Below are 18,354 nucleotides of genomic sequence, written 5' to 3' on the forward strand. Positions count from 1 at the left end.
CCTGTTTGCTCTGAAGGTGGTCTGTAACCATTACCACACTGGAGGTGTGACCCATGTGATGGGTATCCCCGTGGCAAACCGCTATGCTAGCTGGGCGGAGCTAGTGATAATCCACGTGACATCACCGGGGTGAGTGTTCGAACAGAACTTTGTGTATAAAAAAATTCACCAGGATTTTTTTGAATTCACCTCCCGTGTGTACCAGTGAGATGCCAGTGTGATGCTAGCCATGCTAATGCTTCAGAGGGATGACCCCGGCTTTGAGGACCAGTTCACGAGTATTTAACTTGAAAGATCCCGTGGTTGCCTGTCCGATGATTCAGGCGAAAAACAAAGAAGCTGATTATAAAATACCAGCAAAAGTAAAAAAATTGTAGATGGCCCTTGGAGCATGTTCAGATTTTAAAGAGAAAAGCCAGGTCTAGTGCAAAACCCCATACAAAGAATAGATTTGTTACTTTCTGTGGTTAGCCACACCCCCTTATGTCAGTTTACAATCTTCCTTTTATGTCTCTGATCCTGCATTAAAAAAAACATACAAACAAAACAGGGAAGTCTTTACACCTGAGGCCTGAACTTTGGGATTTTCCTGCTCCAACGTTGAGCGATGCTTCTCACACTGAACACATCCAGTCAGTGCACTGCATCAAAGTGTCCATGAGGGGGCAGTGTTTCATTAGTAAGGAGTTGTGCTCTGCGTCTTCAGGACCTCGTTCGTTGGTCACCTGGCAGGGATCCTGGTGGGTCTGCTCTACACCTCTGGACCACTGAAGACCGTCATGGGGAAATGTGCAGGTTTGAATTCACGTTCTTATTTGAAGGAGTTTTTTCAGACGTGTCCTCGATGCTTAATGGTAATTTAAATGTATCTTCTATATTGTCATTGTGTACATACTTTAGTGACTTTATAAAAACAGTTTGCTAAGTGACAAATCACTGAGACGGCTTTGAGTCCATGCAGATCTGTTTGCCTCAGTATGAATCCATACACACATTTAAAGGAACCTTAACAGTCCTATTCTTGCACTGAAATAGTCTGTTTTACATTTTCACCAGAGCTTGTGTCGGGTAATGGACTCGACTCCAGGTCCAGAGGATACTACAACTCTTCAGGCTCCTCAGGTAACACAGCTCATTTCTCTGTGGCATAGAGTTCCACTGCTGATCAGAAACACATCACTAACACTGTACTGAGTGACATGTCCCTTCATAACCATGAACACACACAACGTTGTTTGATTTACATAGTAAACACACACAAACACCATCCTGCTTCTTTAAATATTCATAGGAGTTTATAATAACGGGACTATAATTTACAAAATTCACATCATGCTGTACTGAAGAAGACTCTAAACTACAGATTGAGACAATAAACTCCTTATGAAAATGTTCACTGACATTATAAATTAAGTGAGAAGAAGAGTTTTTAAAGAACTGACTTATTTTACAACCAAGAGAGTCGCCCTCCGATGGTCAATTGAGAGAATACAGGCTTCAACACTTCAGAAATGACGTCACTTCACCCTACGTCCATTTTTATAAACAGATTAAACTCAACATACTTTTTTTTCTGGCCGAGTGACACAGACTTAGAGAGCTGTTCATTAAATGTTTTTATTATAAGCAGAATTAAAACTATGCCAGAATTAAATTTGAACATTTATATATATATTTATCAACTCATACCGTGTGTGTGTGTGTGTGTGTGTGTGTGTGTGTGTGTGTGTGTGTGTGTGTGTGTGTGTGTGTGTGTGTGTGTGTGTGTGTGTGTGTGTGTGTGTGTGTGTGTGTGTGTGTGTGTGTGTGTGTGTGTGTGTGTGTGTGTGTGTGTGTGTGCAGGCCGCAGTGGCAGTGATGGATCCACAGGATATCGTCAGCAGGCACCAGATGACACATCAACTCCTCATGGATCTTACACAGGGGGCCTGACGGAGGAGGAGCAGCTGCAGGCGGCGATCAGGAACAGTCTGAATGAAGGAGGTACAAGAGGAGACGCAGAATGCTGACTAATCAAAGCTGATTGAAGTAACAGTGAATTCTAAAACCTTGTTAAAAGTCAATCACATGAGCTAAATGTTTACAGTTAATAATAATAAAACATATTAAAATCACCAGTTCTGAAGATCCTGTCATGGTGAATCAAACAAAATGACACCAGCTCAGACAATTCTATGAGCTGTCTCCTTTCTGTCACTGTCTCATCTTTACACCTTTGCTCCCATTGTCGCCCACAGATCATCTGGCTGTGCTGTGTAAAATCTAATATATGTTTCTTTGCCTCGTAGGAGAAAGCCGCCAGAGACGAGCTCCTCCTCCGTATGGATTCAACACCGCGGAGGAAATCCGACAGAGGAGACTGATGAGGTTTGACCGATGAAGTTTCAGGCAGCAGACGAGAAGAAGAAAGTTTCGGTGACGACACAGAAGAGGAACTCCCTCCCTCCTGGAGCTCGGTCCAATTCTCTGCTTCTACAGGCTGAGCAAGAGCACCATGAATGTGAAGGTGTAACCACACAGGCAGACACAGGGCACTTTTAACCGTGTGGTCCTTTGTATTAAAACCGCTGAGTTTATATTTACTATAACGTGCATCTGCTAATGAGCAGGTTTTGTCTCGGTGTTCTCCACCACACTGAAGCTCTGGCTCTCAGCTTTCAATGTGCGATTTAAGAGAGAAGTTCAGGAATAGTTCCCCGCTGACTTTCCACTGCTGCACCTAAAGTTGTGTAAGACATTATTTTAAATGTCCTGAAGCTGTTTAATACATCATTTCTGACTTGATAAAATGATGTCTGTGAAAACAGATAAGAGCAGTATTAATGCTTCTTATCCATTTAGACCACAGAAGACTGAGGATTCACAAACTTGTAGTCAAACGTGTCAAATCTAGTAAATTTGATCTTGCATGACATGGAGGAGGCTGAGTTCATGACCTACTCCAGCCAAACACCAGGGGGCGATCAAGACACCTTTGGCACCACAGAGCGGACATGTCCTCCATCTTTATTTACTGTCTTTGCATCAGAGCGTACATATTGTGGTTTCATGGGTCGGCTCGTGTTTTGGTGAATCTGTAATAAAAGTTGAAGCATTAAAATGACTGCTCATGTACCTGATTCTGAATCCAGTCAGCGGTCCACCTGCAATTAGGCCTGAATCTCATCAAGTGCTAACGAGGACGTGAACAACCAGCAAACAGGTCATCAGCAGGAAAAGCATTAAATTATATCTCATCTGCTTTTTATCAACAAGTCAAGAACCACGTCGCCTCTGAAGAGTCTCCACACCCGTCATCAGTCACGTGCATCTCAAGGGATCAGACCACAATGCATCGAAGTGGTCGTTCCCTCCACAGAGGAGGTCGGGTTTCATGAAAACTACTGGAAGGATTGAAACAAAACTTGGTGGAAGGATGTGGTGTTGGTCGGGAGAGAACCCATTAACATTTGGTTTCCAATCTACCGTGAATCTAGTGAATTTAAATGTGGTTTTATAAGAGGGCTGTTGGACCCGGGTGGAAGTATCCGCTCTCTGAGTGCCCTTCTAGCATTTAGTGCTGTCTACTTATGATTTCAACCCTTAGCTGAGATGGTCTGGGACACATTTGACCAGATCTATAAAACAAATGTCTCTAGATATGGCCCTGAGAGGAATGAAACCAGGAGGTCATTGCAGGACCCACTGGTTGTTTAGTTGAAAACATGCATACGCCTCAGATAATTGAAGAAGAGCGTTGTAGAGTGTGAGCGAAACCAGAAGCCTGATCTGAATCCCAAGTAAACTAGATGACTCCTATCATCCCCAGGCTGTTTGCATGGACATATTAGAGACAAAGGTGTAGACAGGGATGTGGTTCAGCTGCCTGTTCACAGGATCCACGATACACAGGCGACGTCTTAGAAAGAAGGTTGTTGGCTCTGATTCCACTGAAGCCCTGAGGCATGATGGGAAGTAGGACAACTTCAATTAGAGCAGAGAAACCCAACGAGCCACACATCGCTCCTCGTGGGTCTGAACCCAAACCGCAGGAGATCAGTGAAACTGTGCGTCCCCGTCCCTGAGGTAGTGTAGAGAGAAGAGGAGGAGAGGTTGTGTGTTTGATTTCCAGACTCACAGCAGGTGGATGTGAGAGTTGACGCTTTATGTGCGATTGTGTGATTTTGCATGCGGCCAAGGAGAGAGAGTGGGAGCTGAGTGGAGCGCGGAGTCCTTACAGAAGATGAATGGTGGAGGCTGCAGATTGACAGTGTGGATGACAGGATGGGGACAGGGAGGACACACCACACAACAGATGCTGCTGTGCGGTGTGTGTGTGTCCTTGAAAATGTCACAGAATCCCTGCTGTGTACCGCAACTAAAGCATTACTCTACTAATGGATTACTAGACTGAACCTTCTGTATTGATTCACCGATGGAAGTCAAATCCTCAAATCACTTGAGGATCAGTTCTACGTTAGGAGACGTTGTTGAAAACACAAAAAACAGAACAGAACTCAGGCTCCGTCAACCACCCTGCACATGAGGGTCTCGTTCTCATATTGAACAAAAGAAGAAGATGGGTCTCATAACCTTAATTAAAGTGAAATGAATCTAAGGAAAGTGAAATTAAAAAATCCTGTATCTGCCTTCTGATCTGCATCTGCACGAAGATGCTATGAGTTCTTCCCCGACACAGGCCCCATCCAGATCTCACCACGTTTTACCTGGATCTGTCCGGTTATCCAGATTTGCTCCAAAATGTAATGGGTCATTTCGGACCATTCCTCAAAACTGATTGGATATCGGTTCGGTAGTTTTAGCATATTTCTGTACACTCCGTACAGCACATACCACCACCAAGGCCCAACTGTCCCCTTATTAAATTCCCTAGAATTCATCAAGATTCAAAGTCCACCGTGTATTCGTGAACATTCTTCTCTCTCACAACGTTAGTTCCTGAACTTCATGGGTTCTTCTCTGGGTCGTACCCCACGCCTCCACGAGTCTTTTATGGAAATCTGTTGTCGATTTTTTGTGTAATCCTGCTAAATATAGACGAAGAAGAGCGAAGGTAAGTGTGAAAATTAACACAAAGTATGGTAAAATGCTAAAATATACTTGATATATAGTTAAAGAGCGACAAGCTTTAGTCCTTTAATGGCATGACAGAAGAATAAGCCTTGAGCCAGAAGGTTGTGTTTTCCTCTAAAAGAGCTCTAAAGGTCATTGTTTCTAGAGAACTGTACCGTGAGTCGTTGAGGTTACGTTGTTCGATTAGAATGTCGTCTCTTCAACACGCTAGGTGGGCTGAGAACTCGGTAGACATGTCATGACCTATTCTAACCCCCTCTGGTGTTTGACGGAGCTTAGCGAAGAAGTGTCCCCCCCCCCCTCCACTGCCACGAGCTGCACACCCTGATCCCTGCACTCAATCGAACATGAAGGTCAATTTGTCTTTGCTGAAGCCGGCTCAGATCACAATAGAATCCCATGAGAGTGATAAATGTAGCATTGCGTGAATGAAACCAGCTTCTAGTGAAAGACTAGATAAATGTTGGTGTGTAAATGAATGGTACTGTTTTAGAAGGTAGAGTACAACGCTCCGCTGACAGTGGCTACAATGGAATCTTATGGGGCAACTGCGACAGTACATGAAACATCCACTAAAAGTATTTTTTTTTTGCCGATAAAATGTTCACATTTTTATTCTGGGTCCTTGCAAGAGTCTGGAGCTAAAACCACATAGTCAGGCGAACCAGCAGTGTTTCGGTCATTCTGTTCAGTTTGCTTGAGACGTGAACTCTCCACCACTCGACTTCCTCCTCTACAGTAACTCGAGGGTTTGACATGAGGACGTGAGACAATCATGTTTGTCCCATCAACAAATATCAAGTCGGATTCACTTTCTTTTAGCCGGTTGTGTTCTGCGCCGCGGTCACATAATCTCTACTTCTTACATTTCTCTGTTTTTGTTCTCTCCGGCATCCCAGCATGCCCCTCTCTCTTCTGCTTTAGGATTTTTTACTTCCTTTGAATTCTGATTCCTCCCCAGTGTCTGCACTCCTCTCCCGCCTTTTCAAAAGCTCCCCCCCACCCCCCCTTGTGTCTGTATCTCTGCCTCCTTGTGTGCATCTCACTGATGTGCTCTCTCTTCTTCGTTCTTGATGTTTCTTTCTGTTTGTCTCTCGGTTCGTTTCGCACCATCCAGCGCCGGGTTTGATCTCCCTCTACCTCTCTTTTCCTCAGTCTCTCTCTCAGACTGCCTCTCCTCCTGGGCTGCCTGCAGATCATCTCAATGAGTTGCAGAGTTTCTGAGCTCCTTGATTCATCCCTTTTTTTTTCTCCGAGTGACCTATTTCTGTACAAACTCACACATTTTAATGCTGTGAAATGAAGTTCTGAAAAGTGTTTTACCCCATTAGTTCCACAATACACCTACCTCACCAGGAAGTGATGATTTCTCCACTAATCAGGGATTTCTTATAGAAACATGGAGTACCACAGGGACCTGTTGTCTTACAATGAAGGATGGACTAAATATGAATAAATCCAAACAAAATCCATATCGATAGTGATATCATAGCCGATAGCGAGTGAGCTAACTGACCTCCACCTAAACAGAACATTTACCAGTTTTTGCTACGTAGGTTTTAGACTCAAACTGGTCATCACAAAGATACTTGTGCAAGAGCAAACACACACACACACACACACACACACACCCATGCAGCGACAAGAACAAGGATAATTAAGCATCTCCTCATAAAATGGATCATAGCAGGATTGAGTTTAAAATTAACATGCAGAGGCTTTTAAAAATTAAACAAGCATCTATGGGCATTTAGCTTGTGATATGAAAGTCTTTAGATAACAGTGAATTTCAGTTTTATTCCAACTGGGTCACAGAATAAATAAAAAACAGAATAAGATGCAGCTGCGTGTGGAGAAATCCAGAAAGTAGAGTTTTGAGGAGTAAAGAAAATTCAGTTTTTTATTCGTCTGACATTTGCAAATAGTCATGTTTGTATATTTGTGCACGCAAAACCTATAATAACCCTAACCCTAACTCTTCAAAACCTACCCTAACCCAAAACCTATAATAATCTCACTATAAATTTCTTTAGTTGAAACGACCTATATCAACCATCACCTGCAGTGTGAGCCCTGATGCTAATGGTAACACTTCCATAACATCCTTTAATATCCCGACCTGTAATGAAGTAGCTATTTTTATGAGTTATGATTTTCCATCTTAAAAAAATGTCAGATATTCCAGCGCTGATAAAACTGCGAGGGCCTGAGGCGACTGGGAGGAACGACTGGGAGGAACGACTGGGAGTCAGAGATCAGATGCTCTCACAACTTCTCCCTGCAGGCGAATCTGTGGAGCTCTGTTAACATGCGTCTGAGGAGGCTTCAGATTGAGTGAAGAACTGGGTTGAGTCCGCACTGTGGCGTTCTGAGGTTAATTGATTTCTGAACATCAGTTTGCTAAACGTGGTTTTCCCTGTTCTGAACTAACTGTTAAATTAACGATCAAATACATTTTACCCTCGTTACATTTATAATTGGCTTTTTTAAAGCTCGTATTGTTTTAATCACAGGTTTGTTAGTTTGGACGGTTTTCACAATTGTTGTACAAACTTAAAACAGCTGGTAACACACAAATTAAGTTTTCCTCCTAATTAAAGTTACCAATTGTGAAAATATAGCTTGTTAAATTTGAAGTTTAACACATTTTATTCATCTGTGTGTCGCCAAATGAAGCAATTTCTTAAGTTGTCCCAACGAGTTCCTTATTTCAGCGAGTAAGGCCCATGAGCCGTGACTGGTTGTGATATAAAAGATATATAATATAATAAGGTTATATAGGGATGACAGCTGAAATAGCAAACTCTGGTTCATTTACAGTATTTATATTAACAAACAAAAACTAATCATATTAATAATAATTATATGGTGGAAAATAATACTCCCTCTGCCTAATGGGGCTCCAGTGATGAGCCCCCCCCCCCCCCCCCCGACCTGCGGTGAAGCGAAACGTCACCGGTTCCACTCCACGTTTTTCCCCGCGCCTTCACGCAGCATCGCGCACGTTTCATGGGAGAATCAGAGGAAATAACAGGGCACAACAAACACGAAGGGCGAGCGTGAATAACAGGAAAACGTCGCTGTGCGCTGAGGAGGGAGATGTGAAGGGCGGGGGGGGGGGGGGGGTAAGGACGTCCTTCTCTCTCTCTCTCTCTCTCTCTCTCTCTCTCTCTCTCTCTCTCTCTCCTCACTCTCTCCTCACTCTCCTCACTCAGCGGAGGATGCTGCTGCCTCTCCATCTCCGAACGTTATCCTCTCATCCTCGCCCCCGGTGCTGATCCTTGCAGCGGCTGACGGCTGCAGGACGATGCGCTGAACACCGAGCTTGACTGGAGCGTCCCCCCCCTCTCCCCACCCACCACCACCACCTCCCCCCCACTAGCATCTGCGAGGACCCCGGTGCGCGCAGCGGTGCAGAGACACGCACCGGATCAGCATCCTCTCCCTGTTCAATTATTCAACCACGTATCTGCTCCTCTCGCTCATCATGTGCCGCCGCTGCCTTTGTTTACTCCCGTGCACCAGCTGAGAACCGGGGTGGGGGGTGGGGGGGGAGGGGGGAGGACCAGGCGGAGGGGACACCGCGGACGGACACCGGTGGCCCCAGATTTCAGCAGAAGAGGGGAAGGGGGGAGGGTGGGGGGGGACGCAGCCTAAAATAACCCCAGTGCCAAATGGTGAGAGAGCGGACTCCTGAGGGTGAACCAGAGCGGCGGTGATGCTGTAACATCTCTGCGGTGCAACTGCGGCTCTGACCCGGTTGGCTGCTGAGTTCTCCCTGCGAAGCTCTGCACGACGCACACCGAGGAACCGTGACACATCCTGCGTCTCCGGAGACACCGTCCTCCCGCCCCCTGCTCCCCCCTGCACCCTCCTGCACCCTCCTGCACCTCCATCACTAGAAGCCCGGACACCGGCGACTCTTTAATGGCTTTCGTGTTCAGGAGGTGGAGGGTTCTACTGGTGCTCAACGTGCTCGCCGTGGCCGGCTTCATGACTTTCTGGGCCCGGTGCAGCACGGGACGCAGCGTGCAGCCCGCCGGTCCGGAGGCTCCGGGGGACTGGACGAGGCCCCGGGGCAACGGGACTGCGCAGGGGCCCAGCGTCAGCCACGAGGTGCTGCTGAAGAGGCTCAGCTCGCTGGAGGACGTGGTGTACCGGCAGCTGAACGGTAAAGTGCAGGGGCCACACTCACACCGACACACCGGGTCGACCCCTGAAGGGCCACAGCAGGAGAAGTCTTTCCTCTTGTGGCCCTGGCACGTGAGACAGAGGAAGAAAGACCATTAATAACCTGGACACTTTATTTCAGTCATTCTGAGATGATTCACCAAAGATCTGAATCCACTTCAATAACCATTTTCAAAATAAATGTCACCAGCTGTTAAGCATATGTCAAACTCTGCTGCTCGGTGGCAAAGATCAGCAGTAATATTTGATTTAAAACAATGACTCGGCTCATATTTTCATATTGATATATACTTTACACATTTTATTTTGTTGAATAGCTTTTCACTTATTTCTCTTGTGCGTTAGGTTCCCGTCTTTATCTTTCTCCTTGAGCTACAGCACGTTTTGCTTTATCTATTTTTAAATATTTGTCATGCACTAAAAGCTCAGATGCTTTTTCCTTATACGTTTTTAAAACCTATTTAGCAATACATCTGATTCTGATTCTTCCAATCTAAGTCAAAGTTGCATTTAATTAGATAAAGTTATCCTATCCACTGCAAGAAATGACCAACACTTTAAATATGCGTTATCTATTAAATGTATTTCGAAGAAACTATGAAAAACTTTCTTTTAACCCTTTCAAATTCACTGCAAAATTCACCATGTTTGTTTTCAGCTTTAAAATGGTTTATACAGGGTCCTAAAAAGTCTGAATCTGAATTTTTGGTCTTAAAAAGTCTTAAATATATAAAATAATAAAATACTTTTAGCTTGGTCTTATTTCTGATGCACCTAAAAAAATTATTTTTGTTTTTCAGAGAAATGTTTTGGACGCATGTAGGTTATTTTTCATTGATATACAGATGTTAACAGATGTGATAAAGCTACAGACAGGACACATCTGAAACTGGAGTTTGACAGATAACATGGTGTCTTGTGGGATATACTCTCTAAACTTCACCTGACCTCCAATGTGAGGGACTCTGATATTCCCTAATATCTGTTGTACTTGACATATATTCCTTAAATTTCATTCATTATGGTCTTAGAAGGTCTTAAATCCCACTTGTTGGATTATAAACCCTGTTCAAGTATCGGATGACTCTATCCCCATGCAGCGAGGTGCACTGTTCCTCCCTGCAGAGAGGTCAGAGGTCAGAGTCCAGTCTTTTCAGGATTCTTCAGCAGGATGTTTTCCAGCACAGAAGCAGGTGACATCCTTACAGCTTACATTTAATCCCTCCGCCACCCAAAAGCACAGCAGGTCTCACAGAGAAGAATCTCATTCTCTCCCTAAAAGGTGGAAAGCCTTGAAGCTTCATTAGCGGCTCTGAGATGAAAGGATTTGAACGTTTTTATGGCTTTAAACATTAAGCAGAGGGTTTCTATGAGTGTAGGTTAAACCAACCCCAGGACTTGAACAGTGCAGAAGGTGTTCTTTGCGAATCTGTGCCAGCATTCCTCAGCTCAGAAGTTCAGCCGGACTAAAAGATCCTGACATCTAATCTTCCCCTGTTTGCCTCCCGCAGGTCTGTCCAAATCTCTGGGACTGATCGAGGGCTTTGGGGGCCGCGGTAAAAATGGCCTCCCCGCCACGCTGGCCCCGGCCGAGGAGAGCGACGCCAAAGTCCTGAGGGAGAAATACGGCTACAACGCCTACCTCAGCGACAGGATCTCTCTGGATCGGACCATACCAGACCACCGGCCCAGCAAGTGAGACACTCTGAATTTGTCTTTCACACTTGTCCAGTCAAGCACAAGTTTTAATAGGAGCTACGTCTGTGGGACAATCAGAGGACATTAGACATCCATTCATATTCCTGCATGTGTAAATCACAGCCATTAAAAAGCTGCTCGCTCATACAAGCATCACACACGCTTGCGATGGATACAAATACATATTTTTATTTCTTTGTGTCGTCTGTATAGAACATTCCAAGCTGCACAAATGAAGTCTGACATATTTAACTCCTGAGCATCGATCTACAGGCATGAACACACAAATCAACTACACAAACATACACCTACAGGTCAGGTTTTGGGACATTACATAGATTATTAATTTCTTAACCTTAACCACAGACCAACAAACAGGGGACAAACTCTCGCCCTTGTCCACAACCAACTGCTCTTTGGTTTAAAATTGTGTCCCTGAGACATGTTGATATAACATGGACACAACTACATGTGTAACCCGGACCACTGACCCCAGATCAGCTTTTTCTCGAATGGGCAACACAGATTTTGTCCCGAATCCAATGGTCTTTGGTCTTCAGTATGTCCCCCATGGCTGCCACCGGCCCTGTGTGTGTGTTTGTGTGTGTTTGTGTGTGTTTTGCGGATGATGGTGCGGTGGAGGGATCAGAACCCAGTGGCTTCATTTGTCACTCGCAGGGTCTTTTCTGTGGTGGGGGTCAAAGTGGCGTGTGCAGCGAGTCAGGGTTTGATACCTTCAGGCTCGGCAGCAGCAGCATGGACGTGTGAGGAGCCCGAGGAGGCTGCTGTGTTCACTCATTCATTCAAACAGTGTTTCTATACACAGCTCTTTCTGTCACGCCATCTCTACACAGCTGTCAGGTTCGGTGTCTTGCCTAATGATACGTAGAAGCTGGGGATTGAACCACCGAACCTCTGGTTGGTGGACAACCCGCTCTATCGCCTGAGCCACAGCCAAAGAAACACCAATCGTTTCTTTGGGATCTTCTTTAAAGGTGTCCAATTCAAAGTGATTGACAGTTTGCACGGTTCATATCATCAGCTGATTCTCTCGGACCAATAAGAAGCTGCGACGCAGAAATGTAAAAACACGTGTCATCAGCTGACGAGCCGACTCAGACAGTCACACCCTGATCGGCCAATCAGGACGCTCCAGTGACGGGTTCACACTCTCACACTTCTCTCTGTTCTATCTGCCACACACTCCTGCCTCCGCCTGTTCTAATTACCAGACTCACTGTGGCTTCTCTGGCCCTGTGCATTATGAACATGTACGTCAGTGGGATATGAATTTCACAACGCTTCCCTCAGACTGTTGCACTGGTTGTTTTCCTCTGTGTTCTCTTAATCTGTGAATGAAGTGTCTGATTGAGCCATAACTCGTTTGTTAGATTTACAAGTGAAACATTCTTCTTGTGGAAGGTTAGGTTCCCAGTCTGGGTCATTCTGGGTCAGATCATCCCACTCTCCGGCCACACACTCACAGATCTGGATTCAATTTGATGGTCGCATGTGAAACTGGACTCTGCATTTCATCCATCTCAGATTTACATGAGATAAGAGATAGTTTGAACCTTTTGGGCGGAATCTCTGACTCTGACTGGTCTCCCACAAAAAAATTGTTCACTTATCGTTTTACCGACATTCACCATATTTATCTAAAAGGTACGTTGTGCCCAATGTAAAAAATAAGAGCCTTATAAGATCAATTTAAGATAAATGACATTTACCATGTCACAGCAGCAAAAAGGGATTAGTAAAACACAAGGAGCCATAGAAATATGTAAAATATAAATAACCACAGTAAAACAGTATAGCTCATATATACAATTAAATTGCATTAACAGAAAATTCTTATTGCACATATTAAATTATCAGTAATTTTATCAGTTAAATTGCTAAAAAAGGTAACGTTTAGAAATAGCTTTGGTGTTTGGTTTGAGAGTCGTCACTGAGATGTTTAAATCCTTATGTACTGTTGTTGAACACGTGGGTTCAGGGTCAAGGGTCAAAACAATTCAACATGGGTGGAGAGCCCACATTTGTCTTGTTATCCAAGATGCATAAACCCTTTGGTTCCATATGCTTCTGGTCTGCTGTGATGATTTGACACAGAATGACCCATTTTAGTTTTATTCAACTGAACTTCCCCTGTTGGCAGACGTCTCTGTTCCTCATGTTTAATCCACTAACAGCTATTTTTTAATCTGTTTCCTGGCAAAAAAAAACAACAACAACAACAAAACAACAATAATCCGATCTCATGAATTTTCATGAAAATGCTGCATTCATTATAGATGTTCTCATAATTAACATTTGATTTCACGTGGAAATAAGATTATTGATTAAAGGAGATTAAAGGAGTGCAGGGAGGCGTTTCCTCTCCCACTCTTCCTCAACTCAGAGCCTCACCCGACCTCCTTCCTCTTCATTAGAGCGCTTTAAACAAACCTCCAGTAAAAATAGACCTCCTATCTGCAGCTGACACACTGTGAACACGCAGATTTGGGTTAAAATAAAAAAAAACACGTGGTTGCAGCTCTTCAGCTTCATGGAACAAGATGTCAGCCGCTCCACGGAGACGCTTTGTTCTTCTACAGGAGCGATGGTGGACGAGTGAAGCGTGTTAGCTCAGTAGGTAGGCACGGAAAGGTTTTATAATACAGATGGTGTGTGTGTGTCTCTTCGCAGATGCAGAAAGGTCAACCACCCCAGGGACCTCCCGCAGATCTCCCTCATCTTCATCTTCGTCAACGAGGCTCTGTCCGTGATCCTGCGCTCCGTCCACTCGGCCGTCAACCACACGCCGGCTCACCTGCTCAAAGACATCATCCTGGTGGACGACAACAGTGACGACGGTCAGTTGAGACATTTCCACTAATCCTCCTCACTTGTTTTTATCCGAAGTCAGACTCTGTGTCCTCCTGTGTGGAGACGGAGGGGAGGAGATGAGGTGGAGCAGCAGGTCTGATTCAAGGCCTGAACTCCACTGAAGCAAAATCTGTGTTTATTATTAATATCTAAATAAAATACGTATATTGAAGTTATGAGGAGATGAACATTCAGGGACAGAGTTCTTGTGTTTTTTACCAAACCCTGTCATCAAATAGTGAAACTTTAAAATGATAGTTTGTACGTTAGGGGAGATAATCATTTGTTTTGATCCTGTCCAGAGTTAAATGAGGTTATTGTTCATTGGCCTGCGGGTGGTTAGCTTAGCTTACCTTAGCTTAGTTTAGCACACAGAGTCTAACTAACGCTAACAACCTGACAACACGTCTGAGAATCAAACTGATTAACTTGTTTTATGTCTCGTGCTCGAATACTGAAGTGGAAAAGACTCATTTCTCCATTTTACTGGACGTCTCGTGTTGGACTATATGTCTTGGCTCCGACCAGTTGCCAGTGTGGTGTCAGTCTAATGAACTAATGGAAGTTATGGTCTGTGCCATAGAAGAGGATATAAACCTGGGATCCAGATGATATAGATAAAGATAAAGATAAAGTAGCTTTATTGTCAATTTCTTAACATGTTCAAAGTTTACATGGATGTTTTGATGTAAGGAAACAAACATGTTGCAGAGTCCTGAGTGTTTTTGGGGGGGGTTTCAGCTTCCAGTCCGACTGGAGGATATGGCTGGGGGGAGTGAGGGGAGAGAATTTAGCTTATAATCGCCACATGGAAAAAAATCCTCAACTCTTTCCAATGTTGAAGGATTATCTGTGTCAATAGCCTCTGATTTCTAACCTTAAAGATATAAAACATGTTACAGACTCCAACACGACCCAGAGCCTGTGATTATTAACCTGTTTCTCATGCTGTGACGCTAACGAGTGGCTAACGAGTGGCTAACGGGTCGAGGGCGTCTCCTTCACACGAGCTGCGGTCGCTGCTGCAGCTGAGGAGACTGATGGGGCAGAGTTTTTGCAGTGCAGACAGATTGAGGCGGAGCGCCACAATTGGATGTCACGGCAGAGATGTCCCCGTCTTATTTATTGGGCAGAGCTGTCCGGGAGATGGAGGGACGGAGAGAGACGAGGGGAGGAGGAGGAGGTGAAATCAGGCCGAGCGGGAAAAAAACGAAAGAGGAGCTAAAAGAGAAAATGAAAGGAGCGAGAGATGTTTGCGTGGGGGAGAAATCAGGAAAGAAGGGATGAGAGTGGAGGAGAGAGCGGTCAGGGAAAGAAAGAGGTCAAATGCTTTGAAAATAGGCAGAACGAAAAAAGGAGGGCGGAGGAGGAAAGAGAGAAACGGAGAGGAAGAGGCTTGAGAGAATGAAAGGAGAGTCTGAGAGAGCAAACCAGGCCATTAGAGGAAGTGGCAGAGTGAGGATGAGAGACAGAGGCTCTAAGATAAATGAGGTCGGACAGAGAGGAGGAGAGAGAGAGAGAGAGAGAGAGAGAGAGAGAGAGAGAGAGAAAACAAGGGACTTGAGAGAAAGAGAGGAATCTAACAAAATGGAAATAACAGGAAAAGAGAGAGCGATGAAGTGGTCAAGGCCTCAAAGGACAAAACCACTAATGGTCTATTTCTCTCCTTGTTGACAAATCCAATAGAAACATCAAAGACCTGCCATGTGTTCGCCTGTCACTCAACACTTCATCTGTCACTCAACACTTCATCTGTCACTCAACACTTCATCTGTCACTCAACACTTCATCTGTCACTCAACACTTCATCTGTCACTCAACACTTCATCTCTCACTCATCACTTCATCTGTCACTCAACACTTCATCTGTCACTCAACACTTCATCTATCACTCAACACTTCATCTGTCACTCAACACTTCATCTATCACTCAACACTTCATCTGTCACTCAACACTTCATCTGTCACTCAATACTTCGTCTGTCAGTCAACACTTCGTCTGTCACTCAACACTTCATCTGTCACTCAACACTTCATCTGTCACTCAAAACTTCATCTGTCACTCAACACTTCGTCTGTCAGTCAACACTTCGTCTGTCACTCAACACTTCATCTCTCACTCATCACTTCATCTGTCACTCAACACTTCATCTCTCACTCATCACTTCATCTGTCACTCAACACCTCGTCTGTCACTCAACACCTCGTCTGTCACTCAACACTTCATCTGTCACTCAACACTTCATCTGTCACTCAACACTCCATCTGTCACTCAACACTTCATCTGTCACTCAACACCTCATCTGTCACTCAACACTTCGTCTGTCACTCAACACTTCATCTGTCACTCAACACTTCATCTGTCAATCAACACTTTGTCTGTCACTCAACACTTCATCTGTCACTCAGCTTCTAACGAAGAGAACACAAATCTCTACAAACACAAATACATGGTTTCATTTTCTCAAGAATACAGGATCTGAGTGCTGTGGTGTTTAAAAAAAAAATTATATTCAAGTAGGAAATTATATTCAAGTATTGTGTTGGGGACCAGCTGGAATGTTTCAGGATTCATGTCGGGTCTAATTTGTGTAGTTTGTGTCTCTGCCAAGTGTTTTCATCTGCGTTTGTTTGTCTGTTACTTACCAAGATTCCAGGAATATTACCGTACGGAGTACTATGAAGGATGTGGGTCAGGAATCATTTGTTGTGGATCCAGGAGTTGGGTGTTGTTGTTTTTGTTTTATATTTTCACCGATCAACCAGGAAATCATTCATGGAACTAGAGATGAAAAAGAATCCGGTAAATTTAGGGAACTGATATCTCAGCCTTCTCAGAACCAAGAACACTTCAGTGATAGGGAGTATCTATATTTTTTTGTTTGCTCCATGAACCATCTGCTAACATGGAGGAGGTGCGATTTAGAACCTATACGTCAAGTAGCCACCAGGGGGCAATCGACATGGTTCGGCTTCACTTTGGGAAACTGTTAAAGAAAAACATGAAGGCTTCAACGAGAGAGAGAGAGAGAGAGAGAGAGAGAGAGAGAGAGAGAGAGAGAGAGAGAGAGAGAGAGAGAGAGAGAGAGAGAGAGAGTTGCCACCACTCCTCACCCCTGTTCCTCCTCATCCACCTCACCCTCCCATCTCTTGACGCAGCTGATTGGCTGAGACGCAGTGTTCAGTCACAGGGAGGAAGAGAGGGCGCGCAAACAAAAAGCAGTCACTGCGTCTGTTTGTCGCTCGGCTCCATGGCCTTGTGATGCACATAGCCGAGTGTGTGTGTGTGTCTCTGTGTGTGTGTGTGTGTGTGTGTGTGTGTGTGTGAGGGTGAAGAGACAGCATGGGGAATGAGTTTGTGATCAAGAGTGTGTGTGTGTGTGTGTGTGTGTGTGACAGAAATAAAGATGCAGACACAACAAAGACGTGTGAGGGAATTTGAAGTGAGTGTGTGTTTGTGTTGCAGAGGAAGCAGGGTTGTGAGTGTTTGGGTTTCGGGGGAAACGGCTGATGAGTTGACGCAGAGATGAAAGTCGGGAGTCGGTGTTGACGCCCAGGAAGCTGCAGCCTCCCCTCTGTGTTGTTCAGAGCGAGCTGGAGCTCCGACAGCACCAGAGGAGACAGAAACACAACTGTGTCACCTCCCTGTTCCTCCTGCGTGTCTCTTTGTAACAACTCGATGTTGTGTACATGTGGGTGAGCTTTTTGTGTTGGTCTGTCGGCAGGATTACACAAAAAACAACTGGATGCTCTAACCAGGAAACTTGTTGGAAAGATGTGGTGGTCAGAAGAAGAACCAAGTCCTTGTTGGTGTCAGGGGACGAATCCAGAAACCTTAAATTAATAATCGAAGGTTTTTCAATATTTTAAACCGTTTTCCCCAGAGGATATTTTGTGGATCTTGATGAACACAAAAATCTTCACATTTAGAGGACACACAAGAAACCTTTTTAGTTTATGAGTGTGTTGGTGCATGACAACAGTGAAATCTCCAAAATCTGAATTGGCTAAATAAATAAATAATACATTCCATCATCTAGTATTCATCGATAGTTTTCTCTGGGAATAATATTTTTATAAACGCCATGAAACGTTCTTCTGAATCACGTTTTCAGAATTTAAACTTCATGTCTGGAGCTGAAATGCAGTTTCTGCTCGTACAACAGTTCTCTCACTCAATCGAGGTATTGATGAGCGTTATATAAAGATGTAAATGTCTCATGTGAATTTTATAAATGTCAAAATTGTCAAATGGAATTTATTGGCTTCTTCTGATCCTAAATCTGTGGGATGTTGACAGGCAGGAACATCAAATGTGATTCTTTACTGAGAGCTGTAAAGAAATAATCTAGGTTGTTACGCTCGTCTTCATTTGAAGGTGAAGGTCGCCTGCTGCGTTATCCAGGGTTTCATGATGTTGTTTGATGACTCGTCGAACATGAAGGACGGAGCTGTGATCTCAGGTTTAACGAGCGTCTCTTCAACCTGTCGTTCACCCTGCAGAGCAGCTGAAGGGCCCTC

General features: G+C 44.4%; 2 protein-coding genes across 2 annotated transcripts in view; both read left to right on the forward strand.

The window, feature by feature from the left end:
- rhbdd1 (rhomboid domain containing 1) overlaps positions 1-3,104 on the forward strand; it is a 4,952-nt gene extending 1,848 nt beyond the window's left edge. The window contains exons 4-8 of the mRNA XM_053422575.1: positions 1-129; positions 707-795; positions 1,057-1,122; positions 1,843-1,983; positions 2,289-3,104. The exon at positions 1-129 is cut by the window's left edge and continues 4 nt beyond it. Coding sequence (XP_053278550.1) covers positions 1-129; positions 707-795; positions 1,057-1,122; positions 1,843-1,983; positions 2,289-2,380 — 517 coding nt within the window. The 3' untranslated portion in view covers positions 2,381-3,104. The remainder of the gene's footprint in view (positions 130-706; positions 796-1,056; positions 1,123-1,842; positions 1,984-2,288) is intronic.
- Positions 3,105-9,000: 5,896 nt separating this feature from the next.
- Positions 9,001-18,354, forward strand: part of galnt17 (polypeptide N-acetylgalactosaminyltransferase 17) — a 15,486-nt gene continuing 6,132 nt past the window's right edge. Inside the window, exons 1-4 of the mRNA XM_053422995.1 lie at positions 9,001-9,244; positions 10,776-10,959; positions 13,654-13,820; positions 18,337-18,352. Of these exons, the coding sequence (XP_053278970.1) occupies positions 9,001-9,244; positions 10,776-10,959; positions 13,654-13,820; positions 18,337-18,352 (611 nt within the window). The remainder of the gene's footprint in view (positions 9,245-10,775; positions 10,960-13,653; positions 13,821-18,336; positions 18,353-18,354) is intronic.

This window comes from Pleuronectes platessa, chromosome 5 (assembly GCF_947347685.1).
Source record: "Pleuronectes platessa chromosome 5, fPlePla1.1, whole genome shotgun sequence".
Lineage (NCBI taxonomy): Eukaryota > Metazoa > Chordata > Actinopteri > Pleuronectiformes > Pleuronectidae > Pleuronectes > Pleuronectes platessa.